Raw genomic sequence first — 13,129 nt, 5'->3', positions numbered from 1 at the left:
ATTTTCATTGTTTCACATCAGATTCTATTGCAACAATATGACAAAAACAAAAAAGTTTCACTAATAGGCTAAGACAGTGTAGCAGTGGTGATGGTAAACCTTTAATTCTTGAGATGATTTAATGATTTTACTTAAGTATCATTTTCTTTTTGACTTTGTATACTTTTATGGGTAATAGCTAAAGGTATAGGTAAATAGCTAATAAAACACCGTCACCTGTACTGTTTTTCTTTCCACTGCTCCTTCAAGACAAAAAAAATACACAGTTTTATTAAAAGGCTTTTTATTAAATAATAAATAATTCACTAATAGGCTACTTTATCGATCATGTATGCCATTAATAAGATAACTTTTTGGTTGCTGAGTCATGTGGGTAACCTGTGAGTTATTGACCTTACACGCGTCCTTAAAATGTGCAAAGAGCGCCTTGGTAGTGGAAGAAAAACATTTATGTCTCTAACATTTAGGATTAGTCTGATTTGTAGTCCTTTGATGCACGCCATCCCTTCTAGCCTCTGGGAATTGTAAAATGCATTTTTTGCATTTCTGTGGCTGTATACCGGCCAAATTTGTTGAGTTTCTGACCATTATTTCATCTCGGTTCTGGGGAGAGTCTAAATATAGATCCAAATAAACCACTAATAACCATTTCATAAAACAAACATGTCAAACATGTAAAAAACAAACAAAACAAAAACATAGTTGTGCTTTTTTTCTTCGCTTTTTTGGGGGGTTGAACAAACTTCAGTCTATTGCCTCATTAACGCATCAATTAACACGGTGCAGTGTCTCTGCTGGTCCACAGGGAGGCAGCAGATCTGTTTGGTCACTCAACAACCTATATCCTTTTCCTCCTATTCCTCTACACACTCAAACACACCCCTGCACACACACACACACACACACACACACACATTGCCAGCTGAGTCTGCAGATGTGGAAGCTCTCACAGGCTTTCATACAGATTTGCTGCATGTGTGTGTCTTTGTGTTAGTTAAATATCAACATTACCAATTGAGGAAAAATCAAACCACAAGTTTTCAACAACTGGATGCTCATTTGTTTTCTTCTTCAACCAACTGCAACACACACACACACACACACAGCTTAATATGTGTGTGACTCATTGGCACAGAGCAGACCACACAAAGAGCCACGGCTCCTCCAGTTATCACCAGAATCAGTGACTAACACACACACACACACACACACACACACACACACACACACACACACACACACACACACACACACACACACACACACACACACACACACACACACAGGTGCTTGCCCATTCGGTGCCCTCTAACAGGACTGTGTATGTTTGAGCTGACAGTGTTTATGTCCAGATCTCAGGTCTGTTCTGTTCGGAGGAGGAAGTCTTAACAGAAACCTGCCCCGGTGACATTTGTCAGGCTTTACTCTGTTTCCCCTCGACCATCCTCCCTGTGAGATGTGACGCTGCTACACCATGAAAACTACTAAGTGACTTCGCCTCGGCAATCAGGCCCTTAAAAGGAAACTTTCACTGCTACAATCAGACATCAGAGACTCGGCTTTATCAGAGTTTTTTATGTTGGGATGTCAGTGTGATGTCATTGGGAGTTTTCTGTTAAATTTACAATGAAAGCAGACAAAGTGCGGTGAACTTGGCGGCCCATTGCAACAGTGATGCGGGACACACTGTATTTAATAGGAGAAAGCTAAAAATATATACCACGCGGGTGTGATGATGAGTGTATTCTTGACAATAAAAGTGACAAAAACTACAGTAGGTGGTGGTGGGACTCACCTTTGGCTTTAAATAGACTTTATTATGAGTGTGGACACATCCAGTGTGTGTGTGTGTGTGTGTGTGTGTGTGTGTGCGCGCAGAGTGGGAAGTTGTTTTCCCACAGTGGACAAGGATCAGTGGAGAGTGGGAGCGCACAGGAAGCAAAGTCTTCTGGGAATTTAAACCCTGAGGAATCTCATCTGCTGTTCATCAGCCATCAGTCACTCCTGCACGCATGTACACACACAGACACACACACACACACACACACACACTGACAAACCTCGACATGTACTCTGTACACTGCAGTTTAAAATAGCATTTTACAGCCTGAGTATTAAAACCACTGGCAAAGCACAATTTTTGTGTGTGAATATTCTGCTGCTGTCACTTAAATTTCACATTCAAAATGAATGCGCACAGTGATTTCAGAGAACAGTTTGTAGATTCAGCTGAAACCACTGAGACAAACATGTCCATAAACCACAATTAACCTTTAGTGTGTCCAGCCGTAACCTCCACATCTGTAAAGTTCAACGAGTCATGTAAATAAAAGTATAGTGGGACCCAGAAGGATGCATTCTTTCTCAAGGACACAGAATAAACAGAGGGGGAGGGATGGGGAGGGAGTCATGGCACAGGCACTTGATTACTCGTTCATACGAAGCAGGAGCAGACCCTCCATTGTCGACCACCTCCAGGATGAACCACAGACCGTTGGCGGTTCATCACAACAGCCAGACTGTGGGCTACGCCAACAGCCCGAGGGCCAGGAGCCGTGACAACCTGCTCACGTACGATGATTTTGGGGAGGAAAACTGTTTCCCCGGACGATGTCTCGGGTAAGTCTTTGATTCACATCCTCCGTTCAGCCAGATGTTCATGTAGCGGGGCAGGTGCGCTTTTGTGTCTAGTTTTCAGAATCAATAATCACTTGACTTTAAGAACTGTCCAGCAGCATTTTGTCCTTTTACAGTGTTTATACCGACACAGCATCACAGATCATTGTGTGCTTTATATAAAAACCCACAACATGAGGCAGTTAAGTGAAACAAAATCCTCAGCATGTCTGCAGCTACTCATCATTTTCATAGCTACATTTTGTACAGTCATTTTCTAACTTGTTGTTTTGAACATACATATTAAGTCTTTGAAAATCAGCTTATACGTATGTTAAATGTTAAGTCTCATACACATTGTTTTCTGTGATGAAACAGCTGCTTCACGGTCTGAACTGTAAATGCTTTGTAACTTTGTACAATGAGCCTGTATCTGATGATTATAGGCTACAGAAGAAAAAACAAGTTTTTTTGTATAAATGTTACTAGGTTCAGCTTGCAGTTAATTGGAAAAAGAGAAAATACTTTCAGTGAATGAATGGTCCGATGACATTTATATTCAGAGCCCAGTAGAGGTTTTTGTGCATAAAAGTGACATGAGGGTTCAAGACAGATCATTTCTATTTACTCCTTTGTTTGTATACTTTATCTCTACTGGCGTCTATTCTTAGCCTTTTATCCAAACAACAGTGTACATTATGCAAGTTAGGATTTCAGTTTCTGTAGACTCATGTTTAAAAATCAAAATAGTTTGTAAATTCCCAACTATTAAAAGTCCATGTTTAATTTTAACTGATGGATTGTTTGACTGCAGTGGCTGTCTGTGCAGTTTCCTATTTACTACAGCCAAATAGTTTCTTTGAGTCAGATATGAACTCAGTGTTAATCATACAGTATGTCTTTCAATATTACTGATCTACTTATTTGTTCAATTTGCTCTTGTTTTGCCACAACATAAACAGAATTTATGATTAAATTTAAATGCGAAACTTGAGAAGAAACAGGGAACCTGTTGTGTCTGCAGTGTGGTTTCTAAAAGAGTCTATGTGTGTGTGTATGAGTTACCGTGTGGACAGTATGTACTGTGTGTTTATGTCCCCTGACTCTCTGGCAGCCACAGCAGCTCAGAGAGACAGCTCATGGCTCGTCTCACCGCTGCTAAACGACGCCAGGCCGTTCGGGGTCCTGCCTACATGTTCTCTGCTCCCTCAGTCAGCCTGTCAGAGGTTGAGCAGCGTTTCCTGGAGGCTGCAGAGTACGGCAACATACCAGAGGTGCGACGTATGCTGCTCCATGTGCCCAACTTGAATGTCAATGCTGTGGACTACATGGGCCAAAATGCACTGCAGCTGGCTGTGGCCAACGAACATCTGGAGGTGACGGAGCTGCTGCTGGGGAGGACGGATTTGTCCAGAGTGGGTGACGCCCTCCTGTTAGCCATCAGTAAGACGTCTGCATGTGTGTATGATTGCATACAAGAGTCATAAAATACATTCAAAGGGTTAATCACATGTGCCAGAAGGCTGATGTTTGCTGAATATGTGTTATATAACATAACATTAATTTACAGGCTCCTCCATCATTACAGTAAACATATAGCCTGCTATTACAAGCAGGTAGGAAGAATTTCATACAGTCGTACAGTGCAGAGGTTGAGTAGGATGGGTATATGGTTTACTGACATTGCTGTTGGTGCTTAAATGTCTGATGAACAGATTCCCAGTACCTTTCCAAGAGAAACAGTGTCCTGCTCCAGCTGATCACGGAGCAGTGAGAGCTGGGAGAGCAAAGCTGAGACATGAAGTTGTCAAATCAAAACAATGAGCTGAAAGACGCTAAAATGCTCTGAAGAGCTGAAGGCAAACAGTGTTGAGTGATATTCCTATAATTGAATCTTTATCTGGATTAAAGCAGAAGTAAGCTGAATTTTTGTGTTAATATAAGTCTTAAATAGTTATATCTTCCGACAGCAATCACTTATATAGAGTGTTTGGTCCGAAACACGGGTCTGTCAGTCACTCTGCTCTGCTGTAAGCCGAGGAGAAAACTTTCCTTGTATCCTACAACCTTTATCCAATGAGGAGAGAGAACGGTATAAAGGTGCGACCCTCTCTGTGTGTGCAGCCAAGGGATGCGCGTGAATGTGGTGACGTAGGGACGAGGGCGGGGACTGCTAACTCCATCGGCTGACAAGAAGTTAGCCAAAACGACCGGATCGCTTACTTTTGCTTTAAGTCTTAAGAACGTACTCAACAGAGGCCGATGGCTCTGTTCAGGGCTGTTATTAGTAATGTATTATAATTTTCTATTCATCTCAACCAGGGCAACGATGACAGTGAGTGATAATAACCATCACCTTGCCTGCTATTCTGATTTTATACTTCTCCACTATATGTCTCATGAAACCTTGTTTCTAATGTCATACTAGGCATGTGAAAACGTAGTGTAATATTAGATAAGGGATCCTGTATTGATTCAGTAAGGGACAGTGCATTTTATTTTTCAATACAGGACGATCCTGTATTATTATTATCAGTTTATTCATTATAATGTTTAGACAATTCCTGTGTAATTACTGTGTTATGTCTGTGTAATAACGCGCACGGCCAAGCCCAATGCCACACAGCCTCAGTGTTCTCCGAGGGAGAATCGCACCTCACTACTGCACCACATTTTGAAAAGAAGGCTGGGGGTTATTGCTTGGAAAATAAAACATATTTCATGAATATCATTTTGTGGCTTTGTTTTTATGCTGATCCAGCAATTGTATGAGTATTAGTCAGAGTTATATGTAGATGATATGTAGGTTTTTTTTTTATCATTACCTTTCTCCCCTATGCAACGGCCCTGGCTCTATTGAATGAGTTCAGATCAAGACACGTTAATTGGGAAGATATAGTTTCTTACTTTACAGTATGAGTAGGTAATGCTGTAACAAAAAACAGCTAGCCAAACATCTTAAAATAACACTACTACTGGAATGCAATGCACTCAAATATGAGCCACTTTATTGAGATAAGGATGTCAAATTTACCAAACCACACTAACAGCTTTGCTCTTTGTCTCTGTGTGCATGTTGTAGGTAAAGGTTATGTTCGAATCACAGAGGCCCTGTTGGCTCACCCATCATTTAGAGATGCTCACCGTCTGACAGGGAGTCCTGCTCAAGCTGACATGTTGGATGACTTCTACGCTTACGATGAGGACGGGACAAGGTGAGATGTTCAGGAGGCAGGGACGTCACTAAAACTCCCACTAACCTCTAACGTGACACGGCTGGTAAGGAGTGAATGGACCCAAGAGCACAACTCTGAACTTTTCTGAAAAGGTTTTGGTTCATGAGTGATCAGTCCAGGGAGAAGAAGACAAATCCAAAAGGCAGAGCAGAGGTCAAACCAGAAATACCAAATACACACGAGGGAAAAAATGGCTGGAACGTAACTGAGGTACGAAGACGAACTGGCACAGGAGACAGGGAGCACACAGACTAAACACACAAGGGAGGCATGGATGATAGGAAACAGGTGAAACAAATCAGGGTGGGACAGATAATCATGAGTGCATGAGGGAACCAGAAGACAGGAAGTAGAAATCTGTAATGAGAGGAGAAGTGAGTATCAAAAATAAAACAGGAAATGGAACAAACATATGAAACATGACTCAAGACTCAGGACGGGACACTACATAACCTCTAACCCATTTACCTGACTGTTTAAAGGGTCATTGTTTGCTGCACTCAAAAGTTCTTACTCACAAATGTCCTATAAATCTTTGAAGCCTTTGCTTGTTGTCAGACTGGCCCCTGTTTCATAAATAATTTGGTACAAAACATCTGGTAATTGGTTTTAATCAGTGAAGTTTAGAGGTGCTTTTGTTACCTTCGTTAAAATGCTGAAAAGCATGTGTCTGAAAATGTCAAACCTTCCCTTTTAACAAACACATAAATTAGATTTTCATAAAGTCGACAATGCTTCACATTTAAGGAGGATGCAGTCTTCGAGGGAGCTGTGACACGTATGAATGTTATAGGAGATTACTGATCAGCCTGTCAGACACACAAGAGTGATGGTGACATATGATTGATTAAAACGGAAGATGTTGATACCTGTAGGTGATACTGATGTTTTTAGGAAGAAGTTTTATGAGACAACCTGTGAGCCTGTAAAGTAAAAAAAACAAAAAAAAACAGGTTACTCAGAACTGTAAAACCCTGATGGTGTTTATCTTGACCAGATGACTATGGGAAGTTGTCTTATTTCTGTCCTTCTTCGAGCACACTCATCTCTTTCAGTTTACATTTCATGTTGTGTTTAGATATTAATCTTTCCTGCTGCTTTGTAAATGTGTATGATGAATATGTTTTTGTGTACAGGTTCTCTCATGATGTGACCCCGGTGATACTTGCAGCGCACTGCCAGGAATACGAGATAGTTCACACGCTGCTGAGTAAAGGCGCTCGCATCGATCCCCCTCACGACTACTTCTGTAGCTGTGACTCCTGTAACTATCAGCAGCAGTTTGATTCCTTCAGCCACTCACGATCCAGGATCAACGCCTACAAAGGCCTCGCCAGTCCAGCTTACCTCTCCCTGTCCAACGAGGACCCGGTGCTCGCAGCCCTGGAGCTCAGCAACGAACTGGCCATGCTGGCCAACATTGAGAAAGAGTTTAAGGTACAAACTGATGATGCAAACAGTCGTGCACTGTTGCTCCCACTGTGCACGTGGCCTAAAAACCAGCTCATCATCAAGTGCACAAAGTAAATCTGCCATGTCGCTGCCAACCGGCTGCAAGTAAACACAAGAACACTTTATGAGCTGTAAGAGAAGAAGCAGAAACAGATCAAAGTCTAGATACTGAAGTTACTGTTGACACATTTGACCACCATAATTATCACTATAAACAATATGATAAATAAATAATAACACAATTGGATTTTACTGGTAGGATATTATCAGATGGTTTGGATGAGTGAACAAGTACCAATTCACATCTCCTGTGATACAACACTTAACTTGCTGATGCACATTTCCCCCTGTCCGTAGAACGACTACTGCCGCCTGTCGAGCCAGTGTAAGGACTATGTGGTGGGACTTTTGGATCTGTGTCGCAGCACACAGGAGGTGGAGGCCATACTGAACGGAGAAACCGACTCCGATGACAGCTACGATCCGCCCGGTCGACCCTCCCTCACCAGGCTCAAATTAGCCATCAAATATGAGCTGAAGAAGGTGAGTATGCTCTCAGACAAGTGACTGTTCCCCACACCGTCTCTTTGCCTCACTCATCTCATAATGACAGGATCAGATTAGGATTTATGCAGCAGACCATTGTCTTGGTTTGAACTGGTTTGAAGTTGTCATCTTAAAATTGATCAGCAGAAGAAATTCTGTTGTAAAAGGACTTTATCAAAGGTTAAGTCCTTCCTTTCTTTTAATGATTTTGAGAGGGTTATCCATGCATTTGACTCCACAAGACTGGACTATCGTAATGCCCTTGTTGGTGTCTCTTAGACTTCCCTATCATGACTTCAATTAGTCCAGAAACAAGGCTGAGCAGAGGGGTGACAGACCCTCTCCTACAAGGCAAGGGAAAACAAAAGGGTTTTTCCCGCGCCTTCCCAGTCTCTGTGTGATAGCGAGTTGCTTTGTGGTCTGAATTTTTGTGTTCTCAATCTGTGTTAACTGTCTGTATTTTGTATTTTTTTATGCTTATTGTTGTACAGCACTTTGGTCAACGCTGTTGTTTTTAAACATGCTTCATAAATACATTTGTATTGTATTGTACTATTGTATCTTCTATTTCTCACCACTCTCTTTGACTCTCCAGTTCGTGGCTCATCCTAACTGCCAGCAGCAGCTGCTCAGCATCTGGTACGAGAACCTGCCCGGCCTGAGGCAGCAGACCACTGCTGTCAAACTGCTGGTGGTGCTGGCGGTGGCCATCGGACTGCCGGGACTGGCTCTGGCTTACTGGATCACTCCGTGCAGCAGAGTATGACACTAACATTAAACCAACACTAAGGAACTTTTCAACCTTCATAAAATATTTTCATAACTTTTGTGATGATACATCGACTTACAACAAGTTGAATGACACCTCTGTCATGGCCTGAGGGGGTCTGTATCTCTTTCTCTGGCACTAAGCAACTTTGAGGAGCATGGTAGGAACCCGGCTCTCACTTTAAGTTTCACTTTCACTTTTGCGAGTCACAACAAGGAGGGAACAGGCAAAACAGCACTTAAGCAATGGATTATGTCTTTGTTTTCACTTTGAAATGATCCACTGGAAACAGAAACTTAGTTTTGATGTCTTCTGTTAATTTTAATGCAGGATATTTACAGGGCTTCACGCTAGTGTTCATGGGAAATGGAGTCTTCCTTCAGGCAAAACACTACCGCTTTGGTCCACAGGCGCCGCCAAACTCAACCAAAACTGAAAGTTCCTTTAGTACTGCTTTAACTCCCAAATGCAAAAACTTGACTTTAAATCACTGCTGTGCTCATTTCTGCCATCCTCCTTTTTGCTCCATCTCTTTCTTTCACTCAGGTGGGGAAAGTGATGCGAAGCCCCTTCATGAAGTTTGTGGCCCACGCTTCGTCCTTCACTATTTTCCTGGGTCTTCTCATCCTGAACGCTGCGGATCGTTTCGCAGGCACCACCCTGTTGGCGAACATGACCCACCATCATCACCCGGGTGGATACCAACACTCTGACCCGCTGCTGCTGTACCGCATGACAACAACCCCCTTCACGTGGATGGAGATCCTCATCATTTCATGGGTCATGGGTGAGCATCAGGTGATCGTGATGGATGAACTTCCTCATCAAAGACATATCGTGTCATCCTGTGTTTGACGTGTGCTGCTGCAGGTATGATCTGGGCTGAGGTGAAGGAGATCTGGAGTCAGGGGCCGGGGGAGTACCTGGTCGAACCGTGGAACTTCTTGGACTTTGGGATGCTGGCGATCTTCCTCGCCTCCTTCAGCTGCCGCTTCTCTGCTCTGAGACACGCTGACTTAGCCCAGACCTATGTACACACACACTACACAACACTGGTTAATGTCACACTCCCCTCCGAGATACACTACTTTACACTGGGTGAGCATGCTCACACACCCCCACAGCCTCACTGACCACCACACTTTAGAAGATCAGTCATCTCTGCCTGAATTCACCTGCTTTTAATGTAAAGTTAAATAAAAACGAGAGATAAACAAGACCAAACTTTGACTGATCTAATTTAGAAAAGTAACTGTTGTTAAGTTTATTGCTTCCCAACACTCAGTCACAGATTTCACATGTGTATTTGATAATCATTGAAGGCCACAGGAGGTAAACCTATTAAGTATTTTACAAGAAAATCAAAGTTTAGAGAAAGATTAATGTCCCAAAAATGCATACATGAAAGTCAAAGTAAATTTTTTGATCTATATTTGCACTGTTTTTGCAGCACGAATACACTGGTTGCCGTCCGACCCTCAGCTCGTATCCGAGGGCCTGTATGCTGTCGCCGTGGTGCTCAGCTTCTCTCGTATCGCTTACATCCTCCCGGCCAACGAGAGCTTCGGCCCACTGCAGATCTCTTTAGGGAGAACTGTCAAAGACATCTTCAAGTTCATGGTTATCTTCATCTTGGTCTTCCTGGCGTTTATGATCGGCATGTTTAACCTGTACTCCTACTACCTGGGGGCCAAGCAGAACGACGCTTTCACCACGTGAGAAGTTCTTTAGATTTTCTACTTTTCATCAGCTGTTCTTGTTATATAGGCTATAATCAAAGTTTTGTGCATTTTAATATAGATTTTGTGGTCTTCGCCAAGGCTGGGTAAAGTGACAAAATTAACCTTAGGATGGGTCATATATAGTTTATTTCTCAAATGTAAATATCTGTTTTGAGCTCCTGTTTCATAACTATCTTGAAAGATAATCCAGCCACAGCATTAAATCAATTTTTATCATGATTAGCCTCAGTGACAGTGAACTGCAAAAATAAAAAACATAGATGTTGTAAAATGGTTAGGGAAAATAAAGCAGCTTTAATTACATGCACTGACTAAGACATTTTAAGAGTGATTTCTCACATTTTCTGGTTTAAAATGAGATCATATCTACTTGGGGGTCCTTATCACTGGTTATGGTTTCAGTGCACAGTCCAAAAACTGAATTTTCCTTCCCAGATTATTTATTTTTGAATAATTTTAAAGGCTCAAAGACTCAAAGGTAGCCTATTTCCAAAGTGTATAAATGAGTAAGAAAAACAAAAGGAAATAAAATGTATTTTCAAATATTTTATCCCTTTAATCATCGTGACCCATCAAATTTACTTTTCACAGTTAATATGAAACACATAGCCTACAATGACAACTCTTTTTCTTACATCTGTCTGATGATTAATGTTTCATTGAAAAGTATTTTCTCTCGTCTCTTCTCCATCCAGCCTGGAGGAGAGCTTCAAGACCTTGTTCTGGGCTATATTTGGCCTGTCTGAGGTCAGATCTGTGGTGATTAACAACGGACACAAATTCATTGAGAACATCGGTTACGTGCTCTATGGAGTCTACAATGTCACCATGGTGATAGTGCTGCTCAACATGCTCATCGCCATGATTAACAGCTCCTTCCAGGAGATTGAGGTTCGTCAGTAAAATATCATCGACATGATGACACACATAGATAAGAGGGTTATCTTCACATCTGACTCACACTCCTCCCACATACTATTATTTTTCATTTTTCAGTTTACTGCAGGAATAAAATAATATGATTAAACAATAGCAAAAATGTATGTAGGCTAAACCAAATTACTAAGTAATGTGTGACATTAGACTTAAGAATTTGGTTTGACTCATAAGAGCATAACATTTCTGACAAAATAAATTAACTTACAATTCTTTTTGATTGTAATCTATAGAGGTAGTCAGTATGAATTGTGTACAGTTTTTTCCATTTATTAACAAAATGTACGCCTACTTGCAAGTAGAGGAATTTTATCTATAAAAATACTGAATAATTTCATTTAAATTAGCTTTTTCAACATTTTGAGAGAGATTCTCATTCACTTTTTCATAAAAAGTAGATGAAAATGTGTCAAGCATGACGCTGTAACATGTAACATGTCACTAGCTTTTCCCCAGTCCACTGTTGTCAGTCTTTATGCTAAACTAAGATAATCTACTGCTGGCTGCTGCTTCACTTTTAATAATGTGCAGAAATGAGAACCATAATCTTCTTGTCTAATTCTCGGTAAGGAAACTAATAAGAACATTTTTCTAAAACGTATATGAACTGGTGTCTCGAACTTAAAACAGACACTGTGTTTCTGAGAGTGTGATTTTATTTGTTACCTCTCCACTTGGTTTTATTTCCTCTTTTCTTCAGGATGATGCTGATGTTGAATGGAAGTTTGCTCGGGCCAAACTCTGGTTCTCCTACTTTGAGGAGGGAAGGACGCTCCCTGTGCCCTTCAACCTGGTCCCCAGTCCCAAGTCCATGCTGGGACTGGCCACGGCTATCAAGTCCCTGCTGCTGCATGTGACAGGACACAGTGAGGAGAAAACCGAGCTCAACCAGGTATCACGCACATTATGTGCACACATGTACTGTATACTGCATGTATCCATCCTCTCAGGTACACAGAGCTTGGAGCAGAGAGTCTCAGCACCTCCCAGTGGTTTCTCTGCTGCACCACAGACTCCAACTCAGAGCTCCAGACAATAACAAACTCACTTGTGCTGAATTAAGTTAACTTTAGTTTTCTCTTCTAGCTCGGTGTTTGCGCTTCTACCAGCCCAACCAGATATCAGGTACATGTATGTATATCATAATTAAATCTATAGACATTTCTTTGTTACAAATATGACAGGGCAGTTTTTAGCTACTCTGGAAAATTGGTGATTTGTGATGCAACTACCTCTTAGCAGTAAACCACAATGTTAATCATTTTCTTAAAAATTTGCTTTATATCATAATTAGTAAATGGGATCATTCTTCTTCATCTATCGTTTTGCTGTTTTCGTATATTACATTGACTTTTCTTTCTCCATCATCGCTGTTTGTAGAAGATCATGAAGCGACTGATAAAGCGTTACATCATCAAAGCTCAAGCAGACAGAGAGAGTGATGAGATCACTGAAGGTAAAATCGACAGAATGACACAGAAACCGAACTGAACTTCATTTAATCGCTGAATCTATTTAGGAAATAAAGTGCAAATCACTTAAAGAATTTCTCTGATCTTTTAAGGTGAACTGAAGGAGATAAAGCAGGACATCTCCAGCCTGCGATATGAGCTGCTAGAGGAGAAATCCCAGAACATGGAGACACTGGATGGACTGTTGAAGAGGCTGGGAGAGATCAGCGCACCTTCATAGGAGAGCGACCACACAACTGTACAAGCCACTGGCTTAAAGTGTCTGGTCTACATCATTAAAGTATGACACTATAGCATTAATATAATAAAATAAGTATGTATGGTATGTGAATCTAACATTAAAATGGGACATTATTATTA

The 13,129-nt window shown here is 41.4% G+C and overlaps 1 protein-coding gene across 2 annotated transcripts; it reads left to right on the top strand.

Moving 5' to 3' along the window:
- The first annotated feature begins 2,386 nt into the window (after positions 1-2,386).
- trpc6a (transient receptor potential cation channel, subfamily C, member 6a) lies at positions 2,387-13,121 on the top strand. Of its 2 annotated transcripts, none has more exons than XM_085798099.1 (14): positions 2,387-2,619; positions 3,731-4,059; positions 5,699-5,831; positions 6,989-7,289; positions 7,662-7,847; positions 8,446-8,610; positions 9,166-9,406; positions 9,490-9,717; positions 10,070-10,334; positions 11,057-11,252; positions 11,998-12,189; positions 12,384-12,428; positions 12,678-12,753; positions 12,862-13,121. In XM_085798099.1, exons 1-14 carry the CDS (start codon positions 2,396-2,398, stop codon positions 12,987-12,989), a joined length of 2,709 nt encoding a protein of 902 aa, XP_085654225.1. In that variant the 5' UTR covers positions 2,387-2,395; the 3' UTR covers positions 12,990-13,121. The 2 variants fall into 2 exon arrangements, with proteins under 2 accessions (XP_085654225.1, XP_085654226.1); XM_085798100.1 differs by having other exon boundaries at positions 2,398-2,619; positions 12,384-12,422.
- The last annotated feature ends 8 nt before the right edge of the window (positions 13,122-13,129 follow it).

Source organism: Trachurus japonicus, chromosome 14, assembly GCF_045865225.1.
Source record: "Trachurus japonicus isolate A0001 chromosome 14, Traja_1.0".
NCBI classification, from domain to species: domain Eukaryota; kingdom Metazoa; phylum Chordata; class Actinopteri; order Carangiformes; family Carangidae; genus Trachurus; species Trachurus japonicus.
This window is presented reverse-complemented; position numbering and strand designations above follow the sequence as displayed.